Below are 24,644 nucleotides of genomic sequence, written 5' to 3' on the forward strand. Positions count from 1 at the left end.
TGCTTTCATCATCCTTATGGGCGCCCGGGGCAATAGATTTATTGCCTAGGGGAGTGTGCCACTGAAAATTGGTTTGAGCAATTTCCTCAATTTGATTGTATATTTCATTCGGGCGGCGATTACCTAAAAGTCCCCCGGAGCTAGAGTCAAATGTTTGTCTTGTGTGTGGCAACAACCCATTGTAGAAAGTGGATACTTGTTGCCACACCGCAAGACCGTGATGAGGACACTTTCTTAGTAGCTCCTTGAACCTTTCCCAAGTTTCATATAAGGATTCCCCATCCTCTTGTAAATATGTATTAATTTCAGTCATTAATTTAGCCGTTTTAGCAGGAGGGAAATACTTATATAGAAACTTTTGGGCTAGTTCATCCCAGGTGTTTACCGAGCCAACTGGGAGGGCGTTGAGCCAAGCCTTAGCTCGGTCTTTTAATGAAAATGGAAACATTCGAAGGCGGATGGCGTCGTTTGATGCTCCATTGATCCGAAAGGTATCACATATTTCTAAGAAGTTAGTAATATGTAGATGAGGATCCTCGTCCGCAAGCCCGTGGAAGGTTGCGGAGTTTTGAAGCATTTGTATCAAATGTGGCTGAAGTTCGAAGTTGTTGGCTTCGACATTCGGTGCATTGATAGCGGCGCCTAGATTACCTACGGTGGGTCGTAGGTAATCCATGAGGGTACGTTGGTCCGCCATTGGAAGTGGGTCCCCCGAAACTTTCTCTTGGTTTTTAGCTTTAAGTCTTTTTCTGAGAAAGCGTTCGGGTTCTTCTAGAGGTTCTTTTATGTCTCTACTAGAACTGGAGCTCATACACTACGTAGAAAGTCCAGATGTGGCGCCTGGGTTCCAAGTCTTGCAATAAAAACAGAAAAGAACGTTGGTTAGAAGGTTCACCACGGCCCCGTGCTCAGATGAACACGGCCCGTGGTCGGAGATACAGTGATTGTTTTCCGGATCCCTGTTACTGGGGAGTTGGACACGGCCCCGTGTTGCACCGACACGGCCCCGTGCTCAGCTCTCTGTAACTCGGAAAATAAAAACTGCCAGTAACAATGCTGGGCACGACCTTTGTCCGACCAGGCACGGCCCATGCTGAGCTCTGCAGAAGCTGAAAAATTAAGAAAATCCTAAAAAAAGCAGAAAAATTAAAAAAACACGATTAGGCCATTGATTCCTAACTTTCTTAAAATCCTTGTGTCCCCGGCAACGGCGCCAAAAACTTGATGTGCGTGAAGTGTAATATATTTTAGGTGTATATTTTAAGCCCTTTTACACTTTTTTAGCCAAGTTTTAAATTTATAAAACACGATATTTACTAACACTAAACACACATATGGGCAAGTGCACCCATCGTGGACGTAGTATAGTGTTGGTAAGATCCCGAGGTCGTCCAGGGATACAAGAGCTTTTAGTACCGGTTTATCCTCAACGTCTAATCAAATAAAAAATTAGAAAAAAGGTTTTTAAACTAGAAAAATAAAACTAACTATAATGCTGAAAAATAAAATAAAAATAAAAATAGATAGACAAGATGAATCACTTGGATCCGACTCGTGTGTAGTGTAACCTTTGATTATTTCCGCACCTTTTCAATTTTCAAGAGATTATCTTAGTTATTGTAGTAGGCCCCTCTTTTGAAGGTGACGTTACCCTCAACCCAGTAGTTTGAGTCAACATGGATACAATCCTAAAGGGTCAGATTATTGAAAGATAATTAATTAAGTTATTAATGCATAATGTGGTAGGCCCCTCTATTGAAGGTGACGTTACCCTCGGCTAAGTAGTCCGAGTCAGCAGGGATACAGTCCTAAGTAGCCGGGTTAAAGTTTTAATAGTAGCTTACTTATGAGGGGATCAAAGAGTTTGGACCCCCGCCATCCAATACCAGTGGGTATTGAAGGAGGTCCTACTAAATTTGACCCAGGTCCTTTGTAGGATCTATACACTGAACAATGGCAAGACTCTTACCAAACCGTTCCCTTAACCCCCGACCAGGTAGGCAACATATCTCCATACAGACCGTGGAGATTTGAATGGTGAAAATATTTTATTTTATATAGACAGTAAAATAATGCCAAGACGCCACAGACAAACGATAAGGAAGAATCACCTTCAACATAAGAAACTAGTTATTAAAGTTATTAATACATAACCAAATAAAAAGTGCGAAAAGATTAAAAGTAAAAAGTATTACACTAAACACTTGTCTTCACCAAGTGATGTAAGAGACTTAGGCAAACATGGCCTTTGATTGTCAAGAACTCTTACGATCAATCTTGGATCCCGAGATGACTCACACACTCTATGATGGACAATGGATGATGGTGGTGGATGATGGTGTTGTGATGGTGGTGGGTGAAGTGTGAGAGAGGTGGTGTGCCAAGGGATGAGTTGCAAGTGATCCAAGCACCCCTATTTATAGGCTGAACAGAAGCTCGGGCACGACCCCGTGTCCATCCTTCTCTCTTTCTTCATTAATTGCAGTTTGTCTGCATTAGTTGACCACGCCCCCGTGTCCGCTGAGCACGACCCCGTGTTTAGAAGCGTATCTGTACTATCAAGATTTCCCTAGATCCTGCGAATCTTAGAGTTGACCGCGGCCCCATGTTCGCTGAGCACGACCCCGTGGTGGGCGATAGAAGCTTCTACAACTTTGTCTTTTCTGCTGACACTTGGGCACGCCCCCGTGCTCATTGAGCACGGGGCGTGTTCAGCCTTCTGTTCTCTTGTTTTGCTTGGGAAGATGTTGTCGGGGAGGCCGGGCATGCCACGTTTGTTCCTTTTCTTGTATTTATGTTAGATTTAGCTGTCTTTTTGCTTCTTTTGTTTATTTGAGCCCATTTAATCCTGAAAATACAAAAGGAAGACAAAAGCACACTTTTTCCAACATTATTACTAAAAAGGGTTAGTTTTATGCCACAATTGATGTAATTTATATGTTGCATTTTGTGCACATCACGCCACACCGTTATTAGTGGTCGTTCCTAGTATACCCTGGTGGGTCATTTCTTTTCGGACAACAGCATAGGTGCCCTCAGCCGAGGGTAACGGATCCCATTGGAGAATGTAACACCACGTAAAAACATGTCCAATTATGTGAAGACACGTGTCCTAAACCCTAATCATGTGAAAGATTGGGTATTGAAAGGACTAAAGTTGTAAAACGATCCAAATATGAAACCGAAAGGACAAAAAGTGTCATCATGCCAAACTTGTGCCTCTGAATGACCACCCAAGCCGTTTGTGAAAATAATCGAAAGATTATAAACTACAGGGGTTACACGTGTCAACATGTTAATTCTTACCTCTGAGTGACCTTTTAACAAACCCGGGGCTTCGAAATATTCAAATATACTCTCAAGAATAAATGATATAAATTTCATGAGGTTTCAAGATCGTCATGCGTTGTTTACGCGAATTCCCAAGAATTAGGGTTTAAAGCGTCAACGAGGTGAAACTTATGTTTTCAAAGATCGTTTAACGAAACCGGACCTAACGGTGTTTGGTTATGCTCCATAGATCATCCACAAACTAACTACAAGGGCCAGATGTGCGTAAAATGAAAGTTATAAAGGTTATGAAGGTTCAGGGACTAGATATGTCAAAAATCGAACTTGAATTGTTGATCCAGACAGGCTCGCGTCGCGCGACGCCTCCGCTGATCTCCTATCGCACAGCGCGACGGCAGTAGCTGGACATAAAATTTTGACAGCTGCAGGTTACCTTCATTCCTTGTACTCCAAACAAGTTTTGATCGAATTCTAGGGCCTTGTTGATGGTTTTTAATACCACTAGGACACTTGTGATGATCTTAAAACATCCCTAAACACTTGGGATGATCTGGAGCAACTTGAATTCACTATAAATAGGCCCTTATGTCCAGCTTTTCATTTGCTCATTCATTCACTCTTCACTCTTCTCTCAAGTTCTTGTGTTCCTGGTTATTTCTAGAGCTAGCAAGCATTAGGAGAAGACTTAGAAGTGTAGAAAAGATAGCAAGGACCTTATGTAAGAGTTTAATCCCTGCTTAGTCCATTTTATTAGCTTAAAAACCGAAAAGTCAATTATATCGTAATTAGGCTTTGACTTTCGGTTTAATCATAAATGGTCCAGCCACTGACCGAAACGAAAGTGGTTATGGAACCAAATTAAGGTAGGTGATTAACCCTTAAAAGGGCACCTCCTAATTATTTCGTTTGACTAGTTAATTTTGTGGTCAAACTAGTTAGTCAAAAAGTCAAACTGGACATAAATTGTAATAATGATTCAAATTAATAAAAAACAGAGGTTATAAATTATGTTTTAACATTCTAATAACTTGGTAATTAGTATTAGAACATGTTTAAACATGTCTAACCCGACAATTATCAGTTTAAGGTCAGTTTATAACCGAAAGTCGTAAAAGCTTGACTTTTGCTTTGACTTTCAGTTATGACTCTTTAAGCTTGATCCTTCCATGTTCTAATCTTCCATTAGGACCGTATTATGTTATAGTATAACCTCCTAAGGTTATATTACATGGTCCTTAGTGGTTTGAATTATATGCTAATCTCCGTTAAAATGCTTATAAATGCCTGTATTGCCCTTTTGACATATGAATGAGATTTTTAGAAATGTGAGAGGACAAAAACTTTTGTTACTGATATATAAGTATGTCCCGAAAGTTTCACATCAGTTCTTGGTCTCAAACAAAAGTTATGCTCGATATCGTAATTAGAAGCTTTTTATTAATTAAATTGCGATATCTTGCATAAGGCATGTTTAAACTTGGATTTTGATCCAAAACTCATTACCTACTATTAAGATATTATTTTTAGGGATTTTTTGGAATTTTTGATCAGATTATAATCTGATCATATCAAGGAGTTCTTGTATGATTCGGTAAATGACGATAATACCCTTTTCACGCATAAAATGAGATTTACAAATGATTTGAATGCCAAACCTTTTCCTACTAATTTCATATATTAAATAAATTAATTTGAGCATTTAAGACTAATCAAAATCTCAGATTTACATAAACATTCATGATTATCGTCAATTAGCGACTTTACGCTAATTAAGGTGCATAGTATGGTTTAAAACCATATTTAACACCTAAGACTTATTACCTACTGAACTTTTAAGTAAATTTTAATATTATTACAGTTGGTATAAGTCATGAACTCAGACTTCCAAAAATGTCCTTAAAAGCATATGTGAAATGACCAAAATACCCTTTCGGGGCATAGTTTGGCCATAAATGGTAAACCTCACATATATATAATAGCTTACTGATGTAATGTGATAAAATAAATATTTTTACTGAGTATCAAAGACCAGAACCTCAGTTTACTTTAAAAGCTCTTTTATAAAGGGTAAAATGACCGAAATGCCCCTACGGGACTTAAATTGGTTTTAATTACTTTTTGGGCATATATGTTAACATCCTACTGATGTATTAACATATTTTAAGCATAATGACATAAGAGACTTGTATATGATTCATTTGGTTGCCCGTTATGCATTTACGCATTCGGATCGGTTTATGTAACTAGTTTACGTAAGTTTGCTGATACGGGTTTAACCTTATCATTTTTATCTCAAAATCCGGAATGTGTTTAGTTTACGCATATTATACAATTATCCAAACTTGTGGGGTCTAAATCACATTCTATTCCGGTCATCGCTTAATCTACTATGTTGTACCGTTTTAGATACTTTAAGCTAGCCGGTCTAAGTCTACGACTTAAATAAGACCGTTAGCATTCTGAATTAGTTATATATTACCACCACTCCAGACTAGAGCCACCCGGTAAAAGCTACATGCATTTAGGTAGATTGGATACGACTGAGTTATTTTGCTGTGAATCAAGTATTAGCTCAGGTAAATACTTTTAACTTATTTTCCCTACACGGGCTTGGGATACGGTAAATTATTACTGCTTGGTCGGGTATGAGATCATTTAGTCGGATTGTGATTTAATAAATCTGCATAACCCGTTTTAATCTGTATTGTTTGATAACATAAACATTGGGGGTTAACGACCGTGTCCTGGATATCCTCGGCTCATTAAAGTTAAAAATGGCCACTACCTATGCACGGGGTGTAGGCATACACCCGACATATGCGAATGCTAAAATATAAATAACCCACATGTTGGGAATAACTCCTTCGTGGGTTTTGTAAGTGGTGAGTCGGTTAATCATGACCGGCTTCCAAACTGGACCCATTTGTATGACAAACAATTAAATCGGTATACAAGATTTTATTAAAGATTGTCCCAAGTTATAAACGCTTTGCGCCTTGTGCACTTAAATCAATTTTCATAAACTCTTTTCAAAAGAGTCAGTTAATTGTATTTACCAGTGAAAACTGACGTATTTTCCAAAGACTAAGTGGCAGGTACTACTCGTAATAGGCTGGGAGATTGCTCGGTGTCGAAAAAGAGGATTTTGCAAATCCTTAAAGATGCCTTAAAGTCTGCTAAACTTCATTTCATGCATTCTGTAAAGATCCACCTGTGGATTTGATATTACAGGATCGTCTATAATAAATACTTTGATATTTTCAGACATTTGAGTTTGTAATAATATTTTATATTCCAAGACTTCCGCTGTGCTATTCTGTGTATGTATGACCATGATGATATCAATCTTACGTCACGATACTCCCCACCGGGCCCACTGGTAATATGTGGAAATATCGGGGTGTGACAGGTTGGTATCAGAGCCAACATTGAGTGAATTAAACACTAGTCTTTTGTGTTTAATCTCAATGACACAGTAACATATTCCTTAGACCTTTTGAGTCTAGACTTAACATAGGAATGCTCTCATCCCTATTAAGTAAACATTTTTTTCGATTTTATGTATTTTGAATAAGTCGCCAAGCAAGGAAGCCGTTGATGGAATTTCTCCTCATTCGAAGCCAAGGAATGCCATGCTTCATATTACGGCTAGAATAAGCGTGCGACCGGTTTGGAAGAAAGACCTTCATGGACCTATTCCTAAAACCAAATCTATTGAATTGTATTCAGACTTCGAAGCCCATACCGAAGGTCCCCGAGGCTCAAAGTTTTGAATTCTGTATCAGTGGAGTCCATACCAGGTGGTCCCTGAGGCTCCCATTTTGAAAATAATACCAGTGGATCCTAATGATCCCTATTCTTTACCTTCAAGTTTTGAAATCCCAAGATTTGGATTGTATCAGTCAAAACTCAATTCGTGATCCATATTATTCTTTAACCATGGAATTCTTAAATTCTACTTCTATAACGGATCCTGATTGGAATACTTACGTTATTCACTAAGGTCTTTAGTGTCCCTATCGAATATGGTAAACAAAGAAGAGAAACAATAAAAATGGAGCAAAGAAGGCGTTAGAGAATCCTTCTTTCATAATATTATTTGTCTTTTAAGTCCTTATAAGGACCTATCTCTTCTATATAGTCCCTGTGTGGACATACCTTTCAACTTAAGACCCTGTATGGGCATTCGCTATTCAGTCCCTTCAAGGACATTAAATTTCATTATAGTCCCTCTGTGGACTAGGTATTTCAATATAGTCCTCTCATGGACATTATACTTCATCATAAGTCCTTTTATGGGCATATCATTTCATTAAAAGTATTTTTGTAGACATATTATTTTATCAAAGTCCCCTGGCGGACATAATAATTCATTATAGTCCTTTCAAGGACGTATTATTTCATCATAGTCCCTTCGTGGACATGTTGATTCTTCAAAGTCCCTTTTATGGACGAATTATTACATTGAGATCCCTTGTGGATATGATATTTTATTATAGTCCTTTCAAGGATATATTGTTTCATTAATAAGTCCCATTGAGGACATGTCTCTCGACATAAAGTCCCTGTGAGGACATCTGTACAACAAATCCCTTTTGTGCGCACGCTGTACCAATATAGTCCTTTTATGGACATGTTATTTCATTAAAATCCCTTTGGGGATACGCTACTTTGAATTAGTCCCTTTGAGGACATGACATTTCATTATAACCCCTTTGAGGACATATTTTATAGTCCCTATATGGACTTATATTTTTCCCTTTAAGTCCCTGCGTGGACTAGTGTTGCTTTAAAGTCCCTATGTGGACAAATGAATTATTAAAAGTCCCGATTAAGGCACTATTGTAAATTCCTAATGATTTATGGGAAGTTTTTCTTATATAGGTATTCATATCGTCCTTTATCCAACGATCGTTCCGATTTTTACTCGAACTTTATCGATCAGCTGAAAAATTTCAAAGGATCCTCTTAATGGTATAACCTAGCCTATATGTCTATGAACATGGCTGTGATGGTAAAACCCTCTTAAGACAATTAATCCTTGTAAACATCTAAAAACATGTTAACATTCCTGGCTGTGTAACTTGAGAAACCACATTAGCTTCCAAAAGTACTTGGATCTTTCCAAGCCACCTTCATGGCCTAAATGATCAATATGAATCATGGCTAATAACGTTGAACATGATGTACACATCAAAACATCCATTTGAGATGTATGTCTATGGACAAACATGTATTCATGACAAAGATAATTTTATTTCATAACTTCTTGCCAAAAGGCAATGAACTATGAAATTTTCCGATCCAAAGGATCATTGATTATGATTAAAACTGTCCTAGTGACAAGGCCTTGATGCCATCTAAAAGTCCTTTGAGACAAGCCTTTGCGCTATATAAAATGTCTGTACGACATTGACAGTTGTGACTTATGTCCCCTGTCTAATAAATATGAAGGATTAGATTCCGTTAAAATGCAAAAAATGGTTCATTTAAAACCTAGGCAAAACATAATCAAATAAATTTCATACTATCTTATTGGCCTGTATGGTTTATTTAAACCATGGCTATTTAATCATCAAATTCGACGATTCGCTATATAATAAAATAAATTATTATTACTCAGTTATAGCCTTCAAAGCTTCACCATGGCTGACTCATATGAAGCTCATAATCATCTAGTTGATCAGAATAATATCGCAAGACTGAACTTAACGGGCACCGAGTTACAGGCTATGTTAGATACAGCCGTAAACAAAGCCGTGGACCGAGTATTAAAGGATCATAAACGAAAGTGCGATAATACCCCAAATAAGGGTTACAAAAAGGGTAAGACCGGTTCAAATTATAACCAGTCCAAGCCAAATGAGGCAAAACCCAAATGTAAAACCTGCGAGAAACAGCACTTCGGAAAATGTTTCCGTAAGCAAACCAGGGGATGTGGCATCTGTAAGGAGATGTATCACAAGACTCATGAATGCAAGGAGTTGATAAACGCCACATGCTATGGTTGTGGCGAGAAAGGGCATATAAAGACTAGCTGTCCAAAGAGGGCGACTAAAGGGAAATGCACTTTAGATTCACAAGCCAAGCCTTGTGGAATCTGTAATAAAGAAGGGCACAAAACTTTGGAGTGCCAAAACATAAAGGACGCAACCTGCTATGGTTGCAATGAAATAGGGCACATCAAAACTAATTGCCCAAATAAAACCAAGAAGCCTGAAGAGGCCAAGAAGGGAAATGCCTGAACTACCTGATGAATGTCAGAGGCAGTACATATTAATAATATCATCAGGTACATTCCTTATCCTTTATCAATGATAATTTCTGCTAAGTGTCATATTTTTAATACAGGCGATAATAAGTCTTTTATAGACTATAAGCTTAGCAAACTTTTGTTAATACTCAAGAACTCCAGACATTAAGTATAAGGTAGAACCTACCAATGAAACCATAGAGAACGTCTCTTCTATTCTCGACGATGATCCTTCTGAATATTCTGAAGTACTATTTCCCTAGATGGAGTACGGCAATATATGTTATTTTAATTATTTTTCTCATTGATTTCTATCAACTGCGAGTGCCAACTATGATTGACAAAAGTGCCATATGAGGATTGGCGTATCCCAGTGCATCCCATAGATTATGTTCATGCCTGATCAGTATGGAAGTTTAATGCATGGGACCACTAAGATATTTCAATGATCATATTGTACCAAAGTCAGCTGGTGGTATTCAAAGAAGATATCCATTATAGGAATGCCTAAGTAGACGTCTCTACTTAAGGCATCCATGCACTCGTAAAACAGATGTGTCAATTGCATGGCATAAGTGACTATCAACCTTGTTTACCTCCTGAGAGGCAAAGTGAAGTTAGGATTAACATTCTATTAGGAGCCGTATCTATTACAGAAGCTTTATATCGGTTAGCGCCTACAGAAATGAAAGAGCTCAGGACTCAATCGGATGAATTACTGGAAAAGGGTTTCATACAACCCAGCTCTTCCTTGGGGAACTCCTATACTGTTCGTGAAGAAGAAGGATGGGTCAATGCGTCTATGCATTGATTATCAAGAGCTAAATAAAGTAATGATCAAGAATCGTTATCCTTTGCCCAGGATCGACGACTTATTCGACCAACTCCAAGGGGCAAGCTTCTTCTCAAAGATCGATTTAAGATCTGGATATCATCAATTCAAGGTTAGAACTGAAGATGTACCTAAGACAGCGTTAAGAATGAGGTATGGATATTATGAGCTCTTAGTGATGTCTTTCGGGCTTACTAATGCACCAGCAGCATTCATGGACCTCATGAATAGAGTCTGCAAGCTATACTTAGATAAGTTTGTCATTGTCTTTATAGACGACATACTTATTTATTCTCGTAATCAGGATGATCATGAGAAACACCTTCGATGTATTTTAGGGTTGCTTCGACAGGAGAAACTGTATGCTAAGTTCTCTAAGTATGAGTTTTGGCTTCGTGAAGTCCAATTCCTTGGACATGTAGTTAGCAAGCGTGGTATCCAAGTAGATCCCGCTAAAATAGAAGTCATTATGAACTGGGAGGCACCAAAGACACCAACAGAAATTCACAGCATTCTGAGATTTGATGGTTATTATAGAAGATTCATTAAGAACTTCTCAAGGATAGCTGCATCATTGACTTCTCTGACCTGTAAAAAGGTGAAATTTGATTGGGGGTCCAAAACAACAAGAATCTTTTGAGATTCTTAAACAGAAATTGAGCAATGATCCGGTGTTGACATTGCCCAAAGGAATTGAAGAGTTTGTCGTAAACTATGATGCTTCACACAACAGTATGGGTTGTGTACTTATGTAGAAAGGCAAGGTGATCGCCTATGCATCACGACAGTTAAAAGTGCATGAAAATAGTTTAATCCACCCACGAATTAGAGTTGGGTGTCGTTGTCTTTGCACTTAAGTTGTGGAGACATTATTTATATGGATCTAAGTATATAATATATTCGGATCACGAAAGTCTCCAACATCTATCCAATCAAAAGGATCTCAATATGAGACAACGCCATTGGAGGGAGACTCTAAATAATTATGATTGCGAAATTCGCTACCATCCTGGCAAAGCGAATATAGTCGCCGATGCTCTAAGCCGAAAAGAAAGAGTCAAACCTATAAGGATTAATGCCAAGAGCATTGATCTAAAGAACCGCTTGAATGAAAGATTGTTAACGGAAGGAAGCTGTTTTGGAAACTAACCTTCCAAATGAAAAGATAGGTGTAACTGCTGAACAGTTAGCACCTGGCAAGAATGGAATCCTTAGAATGAATCTGGATTCCTATTCATGGAGGACTTCGAGATATAATCCTCCAGGAAGCTCACAATTCAAAATACTCAGTTCACCCTGGAGGTGACAAAATGTATCAAGATTTGAGAGCTAATTATTGGTGGATAGGTTTGAAGAAATCTATAGCCACACACGTAGATAAGTGCCTGACTTGTGCTTAGATTAAAGCTGTACATCAAAAGCCGTCAGGTTTACAACAGCCAGAGCTTCCCACATGGAAGTGGGAGATGGTAACCATGGATTTTATAACCAAGTTACCTAAAACAAGGCACGAAGACGATACTATATGGGTCATAATTGATAGACAAACTAAGTCATCACATTTCTTACCCATCAATGAGACTTATAGCTCCGATGAATTAGCTCAATTATATGTGGATGAGATTGTATCTCTCCATGGAGTGCTGGTATCTATTATATCTGATAGAAATACTAGATACACCTTTCACTTTTGGAAAAGTTGCTAACAATATTTAAGCACTCGTTTAAATTTTAGTACTGCTTACCATCCTCAGAAAGATAGACAAAGTGAGCATACAATTTAAACTTTGGAAGACATGCTTCGAGCATGTGTTATTAATTGGGAAGGTAGCTGAGATGACCACCTACCTTTGATCAAGTTTTCCTACAATAATAGCTACCATACTAGCATTCAAGTTGCGCCTTTTTAAGGCATTGTATGGAAAGAAATGCAGAACGCCTGTTTATTGGACAGAAGTAGGAGAAACTCAGTTATCAGGACCTGATATAGTCCTTAAAACGATGGACAAGATTGTTCAAATTCGTGATTGCCTGAAGGCTGCCAGGGATAGGCAGAAAAGTATGCTGATGCGAAGCGGAAACTTCTAAAGTTTGAAGTAGGGCGATAAAATCTTATTAAAGGTATCACCCTGGAAAGGAGTGATGCGGTATGGTAAGAAGGGCAAGTTAAGCCCTGGATGTATTAAAACGTTCGAGATCATCGAATGTGTCGACAGTATAGCTTATAAGCTAAACTTGCCTAAGGAGCTGAGTGGAATTCACAATGTATTCCACATCTATAATTTAAAGAAATGTCTAGCCAATGAATTGCTAGCAATGTTTCATAAAGACATACAGGTTGATGAAAGCCTGAGATTTGTTGAAAGACCTATATCGATCAATTATCGACAGGTTAAAAAGCTCCGAAAGAAGCATGTGCCTATAATTAAAGTTAAATAAGATGCTTGTAGAGGCCTGAAAATACGTGGGAAATTAAGTCCATTATGCGACAGAAGTATTCTCACTTGTTCCAGTAAATCTCAGGGCCGAGATCTCTTTTAAGGGGGTTAGGATGTAACACCACGTAAAAACATGTCCAATTATGTGAAGACACGTGTCCTAAACCCTAATCATGTGAAAGATTGGGTATTGAAGGACTAAAGTTTTAAAACGATCCAAATATGAAACCAAAGGCACTAAAAGTGTCATCATGCCAAACTTGTGCCTCTGAATGACCACCTACGAAAATATATTCTTAAACGAGTGATGAATTGGATCTAAGAAGCCATTTGTGAAAATAATCGAAAGCTTATAAACTACAGGGGTTAAACGTGTCAACATGATAATTCTTACCTCTGAGTGACCTTTTAACAAACCCGGGGCTTCGAAATATTCAAATATACTCTCAAGAATAAATGATATAAATTTCATGAGGTTTCAAGATCGTTATGCGTTGTTTACGCGAATTCCCAAGAATTAGGGTTTAAAGCGTCAACAAGGCAAAACTTATGTTTTCAAAGATCGTTTAACGAAACCGGACCTAACGGTGTTTGGTTATGCTCCCTAGATCATCCACAAACTAACTACAAGGGCCAGATGTTCATAAAATGAAAGTTATAAAGGTTATGAAGGTTTAGGGACTAGATATGTCAAAAATCAAACTTGAATTGTTGATCCAGATAGGCTCGCGTCGCGCGACGCCTCCCCTGATCTCCTGTCGCGCAGCGCGACGGCAGTAGCTGGACAGAAAAGTTTGACAGCTGCAGGTTACCTTCATTCCTTGTACTCCAAACAAGTTTTGATTGAATTCTAGGGCCTTGTTGATGGTTTTTTAAAACCACTAGGACACTTGTGATGATCTTAAAACATCCCTAAACACTTGGGATGATCTGGAGCAACTTCAATTCACTATAAATAGGCCCTTATATCCAGCTTTTCATTTGCTCATTCATTCACTCTTCACTCTTCTCTCAAGTTCTTGTGTTCCTGATCATTTCTGGAGCTAGCAAGCATTAGGAGAAGACTTAGAAGTGTAAAAAAGATAGCAAGGACCTTATGTAAGAGTTTAATCCCTGCTTAGTCCATTTTATTAGCTAAAAAACCGAAAAGTCAATTATATCGTAATTAGGCTTTGACTTTCGGTTTAATCATAAATGGTCCAGCCACTGACCGAAATGAAAGTGGTTATGGAACCATATTAAGGTAGGTGATTAACCCTTAAAAGGGCACCTCCTAATTATTTCGTTTGACTAATTAATTGTCGGGTCAAACTAGTTAGTCAAAAAGTCAAACTAGACAGAAATTGTAATAATGATTCAAATTAATAAAAAACTGAGGTTATAAATTATGTTTTAACATTCTAATAACTTGATAATTATTAGAACATGTTTAAACATGTCTAACCCGACAATTATCAGTTTAAGGTCAGTTTATAATCGAAAATCGCAAAAGCTTGACTTTTGATTTGACTTTCAGTTATGACTCGATTAAGCTTGATCCTTCCATGTTCTAAGCTTCCATTAGGACCGTATTATGTTATAGTATAACCTCCTAAGGTTATATTACCTAGTCCTTAGTGGTTTGAATTATATGCTAATCTCCGTTAATATGCTTATAAATGCCCGTTTTGCCCTTTTGACATATGAATGAGATTTTTAAAAATGTGAGAGGGACAAAAACCTTTTTTACTGATATATAAGTATGTCCCGAAAATTTCACATTAGTTCTTGGTCTCAAACAGAAGTTATGCTCGATATCGTAATTAGAAGCTTTTTATTAATTAAATTGCGATATCTTGCATAAGGCATGTTTAAACTTGGATTTTGATCCAAAACTCATTACCTACTATTAAGATATTAGTTTTAGGGATTTTTGGAATTTTTGATCAGATTATAATCTAATCATATCAAGGAGTTCTTGTATGATTCGGTAAATGACGATAATACCTTTTTCACGCATAAAATAAGATTTACAAATGATTTGAATGCCAAACCTTTTCCTACTGATTTCATATATTAAATAAATTAATTTGAGCATTTAAGACTGATCAAAATCTCAGATTTATATAAACATTCGTGATTATCGTCAATTAGCGACTTTACGCTAATTAAGGTGCATAGTATGGTTTAAAACCATATTTAACACCTAAGGCTTATTACCTACTAAACTTTTAAGTAAATTTTAATATTATTACAGTAGGTATAAGTCATGAACCCAGACTTCTAAAAATGTCCTTAAAAGCATATGTGAAATGACCAAAATACCCTTTCGGGGCATAGTTTGGCCATAAATGGTAAACCTCACATATATAAATATCTTACTGATGTAATGTGATAAAATAAATATTTTTACTGAGTATCAAAGACCAGAACCTCAGTTTACTTTAAAACCTCTTTTATAAGGGGTAAAATGACCAAAATGCCCCTACGGGACTTAAATTGGTTTTAATTACTTCTTGGGCATATATGTTAACATCCTACTGATGTATCAACATATCTTAAGCATAATAACATAAGAGACTTGTATATGATTCATTTGGTTGCCCGTTATGCATTTACGCATTCGGATCGGTTTATGTAACTAGTTTACGTAAGTTTGCCGAAACGGGTTTAACCTTATCATTTTTATCTCAAAATCTGGAATGTGTTTAGTTTACCCATATTATACAAGTATCCAAACTTGTCGGGTCTAAATCACATTCTATTCCGGTCATCGCTTAATTTAGCATATTGTACCGTTTTAGATACTTTAAGCTAGCCGGTCTAAGTCTACGACTTAAATAAGACCGCTAGCATTCTGAATTGGTTATATATTACCATCACTCCAGACTAGAGCAACCCGGTAAAAGCTACCTGCATTTAGATAGATTGGATACGACTGAGTTATTTTGCTGTGAATCAAGTATTAGCTCAGGTAAATACTTTTAACTTATTTTCCCTATACGGGCTTGGGATACGGTAAATTATTACTGCTTGGTCGGGTATGAGATCATTTAGTTGGATTGTGATTTAATAAATCTGCATAAGCCGTTTTAATCTGTATTGTTTGATAACATAAACATTGGGGGTTAATGACCGTGTCCTGGATATCCTCGGCTCATTAAAGTTAAAAATGGACACGACCTATGCACGGGGTGTAGGCATACACCTGACAGATGCAAATGCTAAAATTTAAATAACCCACATGTTGGGAATAACTCCTTCATGGGTTTTGTAAGTGGTGAGTCGGTTAATCATGACCGGCTTCCAAACCAGCCCCATATGTATGACAAACAAGTAAATTGGTATACAAGATTTTATTAAAGATTGTCCCAAGTTATAAACGGTTTGTGCCTTGTGCACTTAAATCAATTTTCATAAACTCTTTTCAAAAGAGTCAGTTAATTGTATTTACCAGTGAAAACTGACGTATTTTCCAAGACTAAGTGGCAGGTACTACTCGTAATAGGCTGGGAGATTGCTCGTTGTCGAAAAAGAGGATTTTGCAAATCCTTAAAGATGCCTTAAAGTCTGCTAAACTTCATTTCATACATTCTGTAAAGATCCACCTGTGGATTTGATATTACAGGCTCGTCTATAATAAATACTTTGATATTTTCAGACATTTGAGTTTGTAATAATATTTTATATTCCAAGACTTCCGCTGTGCTATTCTGTGTATGTATGACCATGATGATATCAATATTACGTCACGATATTCCCCACCGGGCCTACCGATAATATGTGGAAATATCGGGGTGTGACAGAGAACCTCTCTTTTTATGGTATCATTCTGTCTATTGAGTGTGTTTAGGAACTGGAAGAGTTTCTGCTCTGACCGAGTTTTATTGTAGGTTGCTATATCTGCAACCCATTTCATAGGGTTTGGATCTCTCCTGTTAATTTCGCCTCATATATCTTGCAAGATAATCTAGAAATCTTCAAGTGATGAACCATTTTGTTTTATCCCTTTTGCCTTGACATGAAGGGAAAAAGTTTGCAATTCGTCTTTCCCGCTATTGTAAGTAATAACCAAAGCATCTCGTATTGTTTTTGCAGTGGGGTATTTGGTTAAATTACTTGCAAGAGCGGGTTCGATGTTTTGTATCAACCATGAGAACATGATTATATCATCTTGTTTCCTATGTTTGTACCTTTCATCAGAAAGATGGCTTAGAATGGTTTTCGACTTGCCCCAATTGCAGCCTAGATCATTCGGGCCCACATGGCATAGTTTTTACTATTGAGTTTGCGACTGATTTTTAGAGCGTCAGAGAGTTTTTTTTATGGGGTTGATTATTTTGATTTTGAGGCTGGTTTTAAGAAGTTTGGTGATCTGCAGAGCCAAATCATTATCATTTGAATGTGCCATGGTTGCCTTCGATTATGATTTTGAAAGAGATAGATGATGAGCGGATCGATTGTAGGATCGTATACACCGCTTTGATACAATGTTTCAAATTGGATCAGAAAGCGTTTTGTGTATATTGCTTGAATTGTGAAGTACAAAGAAAGGAATGCAAAAAAAATACATGGCTGTCATATCCTTGATTGATGTAAAAACAACGGTCATATGCAATATTGAGGGATGCGCTAATGTTACGTTGTTATCCTCTATAGAGCATGTGATGTTTGTTATGTTGTTATGCTCTATAGAGCATGTGGTTCTATGCTCTATAGAGCATCTCCTGTTTGATCATTTTTCTAACACATACCCTTGTCATTGTAATCATTCGACGCATGATATATCCAATTGAAACGATATTAAAGTATATTCTAGGTTCTGTTAGTTGTTCTTAGTCAAACAGTAATTTACTAAACACTACAAATCGTTTCAACTTTATATAATTGTTAATTTAATTAAGCTAAGTGAATTTGGTCTTGACAAATGTGATAAGAATGTGCCAATGTGCCATATATTCTTCGAATGAGTCATAATGGAGCTAGGTTACTACTTTTGGCAATGTGACTTATATATGTTTGCTTGTAATTTGTAATGATGAGTGTTAATGTGTCAAATTTGGTTGCAATGATCCTCTTACGTGTAAATGGGTCTATTTTGTATGTATCACAGCCTTTTATTGAGTAATATTGGGTTGTAAAGTGTTGTAATGTGTCTCATTGAGTTATATTATGGTGCAATATTTTATATTGGGTTATATTTAGTTGAAACAACTAACATGTCACATTTATATACCATTATTTTGTAAGATTTGTATGCATGTATATTATTTTGTAAGATTTGTATGCATGTATGGTTGTAAATTGTGTTTAATTTGTTGTACCTTAATCAAATAATGGTTTTATTATCTTACCAAATTTAGTTTGTTTTTTATTCATGTATGGTTGTAAATTGTGCTTCAGTGGTTGTACCCTAATCAAATAATAGTTCCATTATCTTACCAAATTCAATTGGTTTGATCCATTCAAAGTTGTGTTTTATTTGTAAAGTATTACTATTTATAATAATCTAATTAATTTAGCCAAAATCTTCTATAAATATAATTTGTAACTTATTGATGCAAAGGTTGTTGTAATGTATGTATTATGGTTTGTATATATATATTATATATAGATTACGATGAACCTGTCAAACGGGAAAAAATAGACGCAGGTTCATCGTAACGTGCGAGTCCTAGATCAACTTAGTTATTTTATTCTATGTTTTACGTTTCATTTTAATTTCTTCGCATTAACACGCCACAACTTCAGTGTCGGTGATTGCTGGCAGTAGTGTGGCATTAGTGTTTGCCCCCGCCGCAACGCGAGGGTGCTTAATACTAGTTTTTATTTATGTTATATTTGGTTTGAAACAATCATATTTAGTTAGAACGGGTCTTAGTGGGTTATATTCACTTGCAATGGGTCATAACGGGTCACAATGGCTAGTCTAATTAACATACATTGCCTTTTATTAAGTAATATTTGAATTCACTGACTTGTATTACATTAGATCTAGTTGAAATTAGCCAATGAGGCAAAATTAGGTGTGATGACATGTATGTGTTTGTAACTAGTTTGGTCTCCCACGTTGCAGTGAGGGGGCGTAAAACTGTGGTACGAGCATTGCATGAGGGCGTAAAACCATACTAAGTAGCAACTAAACGACAACAAAACCAAAAATTACAGTATTGTAATCGTTTTAGTTTTTTTAACAAAACTATAGAAGTGTTTGGTTTTAATTGGTTGACTCGATTTAATTTTTATTCGTGTGTGAAGGAGCTGCCTAACCTCACTCACTAGTCCTGACAAATTACAGTTTTGCCCCGAGCTCAAAATTACGGTCTTGCCATCATTTTAATTTTTTTTAGCAAAACTATGATAGTGTTTTTTTTAATTGTTGTGGAAATATTCGGCATACTACCTCGCAAGACGGGCAGGGCTTTAACTAGTTGCGTACATTTTGTTAAAAATAGTATAATCGGATTTAATTGTTTCAGTTACTTTTTAATTTGTGATTTTTTTTTGGTTTATAATTTTGAAATTTGAATAAGTTTTTGACCTGAAAAAAAAAAAACTTGAAATCTCATCAGTTACTTTTTAATTTGTGATTTTTTTTTGGTTTATAATTTTGAAATTTGAATAATTTTTTTGACCTGGAAAAAAAAAAACTTGAAATCTCAAAAAAATGTATTTTTTTTTTTATAAAATTTCAAACAAATTAGATTCTAGTAATTAGGGACCGAAAATCGCCACCAATCGGCATCAAGGGTCACTACTCAGTACATATAACCGTCACAAGATTCTTCACCAAAATTTAATAGAATGCATTGCATAAACTGTCACAAATTTGTCTTGTCGCTAACTTGTCAACAAAACCATTACCGCTTTGTCTATAGAAACTGTCATAAAGTTTGTCCAAAAAACATTTACAAAAATTTATCTCTAAGATATGTGTAGTGGGATGGAAGCCCTTGTCAAGGGAATTATTTTGACCGGGTGAGAAATATAATACACACATATGCATAACGTTCGTTACCAAGCTTATGCCCCCTATGGCGCCCCAATAACGCCCATGTGGTTCTGTGGTTAGCCCCCTAATGGGCTTAGGTGGCAGTGGGCGCCATCCAGTTACACATAGTCTACATGTTTGTCATCCATCGCTGATATATCAGTCTCAAAAATTGTCACCGAATTCATTTCCATCGCAAGAAAAATAGCGAGACCATAAACTATATCAAACAATCCTTACGATACTTTTTTCCCACCACTTTCGCCCTTTTGTTGCTTTTTACCACCATTTTGCCCTTTTGTTGTAGTATCATGTCAATAATGGTGCCAAATCATGAACCAAACCTAAAACCAGAATTTTCTCCATTTGTGTACGATATGGCTTTGTATTTGGAATCTTATTTTCTAGCATTTTTTTGGATATCCAAGAGTTGGCACTTTCACATATCAACTGGATTCATGGGGAAATGTTTCATGGGTATTATTTTAATAATGGGACGATTATTTTTAGGCACATACCTTCGTCCTCATGTTGCATATAATATTTTTTTATGGGTGGGTATCGTACAGCAAACTAAAATCAATTATATTAAAAAGTTAAATTAATAATTTAATATGGAACATTCATCGATTGCATACTGTTTTACTAAAGTTAGAAGTGTGTGTATATATACCCCTCTCACTATACACACACGTATATATATAACATGATTTTTTTTATCTAAACTATCATCTGTCCCAAAGATTGTTTTTTTACTTTCAACTATTTTGCAAGAGGTTTAAATCTGTCGATTTCTTGCAAGTGGATTGGAGTGATTTGTTGATTATTCCTTTTAACTTTAGCACATTCCTCAAGGAGAATGTTTCTGACTCTCACATGGACAACAATGAAGAATAAACTAGGGTTTCTCACAGCTTCCTATATCCTTTACAAATGAAACAAAATATTATATTATCTTAAATACGCAATGTACTAAAAAAATCAGCAATGTTAATTAATATTTTGGTTAAAATAATCTTTCATTTTGGAAAATGTGGGGGTTATTGAGGATACTGAGTTGAAGTTCACCTTTTAACATGTAGCTTAATAATAATTTTAATGTCCAAAGAAAATTAAGCTTAATAATTTGTTAATTGACATACAAAAAAATCCAATATAAATAAATATCTTAACAGTGTAATTAGTAATTAATTCGTGTGAAATTGCATTATTATTTGGATGTTTATCCACATAAAATATTGATCAAGAAGAGAGAGCTTGAAAATTTCTGGTATGAAATACTGCCAAATAATCGAAGCTGAACTATATTAACAGAACACAAATTAATATTACAAGATACTAAGTTATTACAAATACAAATTAGGTTGTTAAATTAAAGCTTCTTACACACATATACTTAAGTTATACTAATTATTTTCATATATATATTTTTATTTATATCTTTTACGGCTATATATACATAAACGATTAATCAAATTAATTTGTTACTTCCCTGAAATCTAAGAGAGATTAGTGACAACGTTATATTAATTTGTATCATTTTCTTTTTGTTTTGAGATCATTTTAGATCAGAAAAATGGATATTTCATTTTATTTTGCGAGTGCTCTCTATATATAATGCATATTATTTTCTTAAAGTAGATATTTCCGCAAGGTTTAATCTCAAAATTCTCTTTTCGTTAATAAAATGCAAATAAGATAGTAGAAATACGTCTACAATTTAATGTAATCTCATAAATAATCCTGAGACAACAAAATCTCTAAAGTCAGTCCCTTTTCATATATAATATAAAAGGTAAAACGTAGATGTGAAGGTATTTACTATTTTCTAATGTGAATGTACTGCTACTATAACGTGAGAAAAAGATAAGATGGATGATATATGAATAAAGCAGTTGAAACTTTCAGTTGTAGCAGGCGTAACAGTTTCAACTTTAGCTCTTCAAAATTATGTATGTGATTTAAAGTATCCATCTTACCCCACACAAAACACATACCAAAGTAATTGTACAAACCTGGCTCATCACTTCATCTTGCTTTTATCCTTTTCAAAAGGAATGCTTTGTCATAATCCCAACTTTCATGTTCACACAATCCATCCATACGTGTAATCAGACCTAAAACGTACACATTTGAAATTGTACGCAATACGGTTCAGTGTCCCCCTCTATGCTGAACGCACACCATATATGAGAATAACCAGTGAGAAGAAGGTACATTCAATAAAAACAATAGGATGAGAATAACCGGTGAGAAGAAGGCACATTCAATAAAAACATTAGGACGTTGGATATGTTTAACACAACCCAATACATAGTACATGTGTGACAAGTACAACGTCTCTCTCTATATACATATTTATATAGAGAGAGAGGGAGAGTGTGTATGTGTGTGTGTGAGAGAGAGATGAACAAGGAGGCATGCGCGACACCCACAACTATGCTAGTGATAAAGGTTGGAAAGGAGAATTGCATATAATAAGAAATTCAACAACATACAATAATAAGTTGTACACAATGCATTAAAATATGTACCCAAATCCCCAATCTACCAATAACATTATGACATCAATTAGGTAATTTCCCTGCTAGCTCCTTCTAGTACCCAAAGTGAATATGAGATTATATAATCAAACCGAATTGAAGAAAACCACTTCTTTGATCCTATCAAGTTAGTCTTTAATTTTCAAGAAATCCAAACAAGTCATCATCACTCACACCACTTTGATACTAGAAAAATCAAGATTTTAAATGAAAGAAAGAACCAAATCCCCAACACCTTTAGTTTAAAACTATAATATAAATAGATATATATAAGAATATATATAATTTCTTTACCATGAGCCTCCACCCATCATTCCATTCCAGAACCCAATGGAATCACAATTCTGATCTTTATTTTGCCCAACATGAGGATCATCATCATGAGTTGCTGATGTGTTTGTTTTCAACTCTTCAAACGGGAACAAAAGCCTCCCACCATTACCACTTCCCATTCCATCTAAAGAAAAACTAAGTGATGATGGAATCTTGAATTCTGACATGGGCATCATCAACTGCCCCGAGGGTGTATAAACCGAATTAGGGTCCGGAATAGGCATGAACGAACTCGTTGTACCCCTTGATGTAATTCCAGTCAAGAGCTCCAAAGCCGAAAGCTGAGTATTAGTTGTTGTGGTAGTAGTAGAAACAGAAGAATTTGTATTCTTGGTGGCATCAAAGTTGGGTACTTGGAGAAACCCTAAATTTAGATCTTGACCATATTGGTCATGATGGATCCTAGGGTTTTGAGATAGTACAGCTGTAGATATGGAAGGTACAACTAGATCAGGAAGTGTTGGTTTTGCCACTGAAGAATAAGACGAAGTACTAGAAGTTGTTGTTGATGCTGATGATCTCTTGTTCTTTCTTGATCCACCACCAACAGGAATGTTTCTAAGTGTTCCACCTTCAGTCCAATACCTTCTACAAGTCTTGCAAAAGTATCGCGGTTGCGAAAGACTATAATTGTTGTAGTAACAGAACTTTGTGTTCGTCGAATCACATCTGGGACAGTTTACTGCGGCTGCCTTTTGTGGTCTTGCCCGTCTTTCGAAAGATGAAGAACTTGAAGAGGGCTTCGAGAGATTACTGTTACCGTTACTGTTATTGTTACTTGAAATTGCGGAGTTGGGTGCTAGTATTTCTTCCATGGGCTTCACCAATATCTCCTATTTAAACACAAAAAAGATGCATAAAGATAAAAAGCATGAAATAATTTAGGTAAAGAAAAGATGAACTTGACATAAAGATTCAAAAAAGCTTCAAGATTTGAAGACAAATGAACAAAACAAAAGCCAATCACTTTATGCTTTTCAGAATCCATATAAACCGATCTTCAAGAAAAAGGAACACATCAAAGTTAACATTTATTTTATATTATACTTTTGTATATATGTTATGAAAACTGAAAAGTAAAGTATTATACACATTCTGAAAAGATAAACAACCGAGAGAAAAAGGAATATAAAATATTTGAAGATCAGTGGAGGCTTACATGTATACTAATTGTATAGGATCATAATCATATCCCTTAAGAATTTATGTGGAAATAAAACTTTAGCTAAGTTCAATTCATATGATCATGAACCCAATGAAATGACATAATTCAGCCTTTTATCTTCCTTTTGTTGTGTGAATTTTAGCAAGTTGATGAGGAAGGTCAAAGATCTAGTTCTATACCTGTGGCCACTGAGGCCTGTCCATGGCTGAAAGAATTGAAGCAGATAGATTGATAGAGATAGAGAGAGAGAGAGAGAGATGAGAGAGAGAGAGAGAGAGAGAGAGAGAGAGATGGATGGCCTCCTTTTACTTTCCACTATTCTTGAAAAAAGCACAGAAAGGAATGTTTTAGATGGTTTCCGTGGAGTTGTATGCAACATAAAAAAATTGAGAACCGTTAATTAAATCAGAATATTAAAAAGCCTATGGTCAATTGTAATATTATTTTATAAAGGGTACTAGATCGAGTAGAAAAAAAGTATGGTATAGTGGTAATTGTATTTCCCTTCCTTGATTCGTGGCCATTCATCCCTCACTTTTCATATCTCTCTCTCTAATATGTTTCTCTTTCTAGGAGAGCCAAAGTCGTAATCAGAACACCAAGGTGGATCAGGCACCATCGTCTCACTAGCTTCCTTCAGAAGAAGACCACACGTTAACACGATATGACTCAATACAAAGTTAACTAGGTTAATTTTGGAGTAAATGAGTTTGGGGCATAAATGAGTGAACACTTTAATGAAGATCTTAGAATGCCTTATATTTCTTAAACATGTTTACTAAGTCATGCCAACAATCAAGTTAATTATGATGTGTGATA

General features: G+C 36.0%; 1 protein-coding gene and 1 non-coding gene across 3 annotated transcripts; one reads left to right on the plus strand and one right to left on the minus strand.

Moving 5' to 3' along the window:
- Positions 1 to 212: 212 nt before the first annotated feature.
- Positions 213 to 319, plus strand: LOC118485983. The gene has a single exon (XR_004877840.1). It is a non-coding gene; the product is annotated as a small nucleolar RNA R71 (small nucleolar RNA).
- A 21,916-nt stretch (positions 320 to 22,235) lies between these two features.
- Positions 22,236 to 24,160, minus strand: LOC110899520 (dof zinc finger protein DOF1.8). Of its 2 annotated transcripts, none has more exons than XM_022146405.2 (2): positions 24,005 to 24,160; positions 22,236 to 23,493 (listed from the first exon to the last, which is right to left on the minus strand). In XM_022146405.2, the coding sequence occupies exons 1-2, from the start codon at positions 24,026 to 24,028 to the stop codon at positions 22,618 to 22,620; spliced, it is 900 nt and encodes a 299-aa protein (XP_022002097.1). In that variant the 5' UTR covers positions 24,029 to 24,160; the 3' UTR covers positions 22,236 to 22,617. The 2 variants fall into 2 exon arrangements, with proteins under 2 accessions (XP_022002097.1, XP_022002098.1); XM_022146406.2 differs by having other exon boundaries at positions 23,820 to 24,022.
- Positions 24,161 to 24,644: the final 484 nt, after the last annotated feature.

This window comes from Helianthus annuus, chromosome 13 (genome assembly GCF_002127325.2).
Source record: "Helianthus annuus cultivar XRQ/B chromosome 13, HanXRQr2.0-SUNRISE, whole genome shotgun sequence".
NCBI classification, from domain to species: domain Eukaryota; kingdom Viridiplantae; phylum Streptophyta; class Magnoliopsida; order Asterales; family Asteraceae; genus Helianthus; species Helianthus annuus.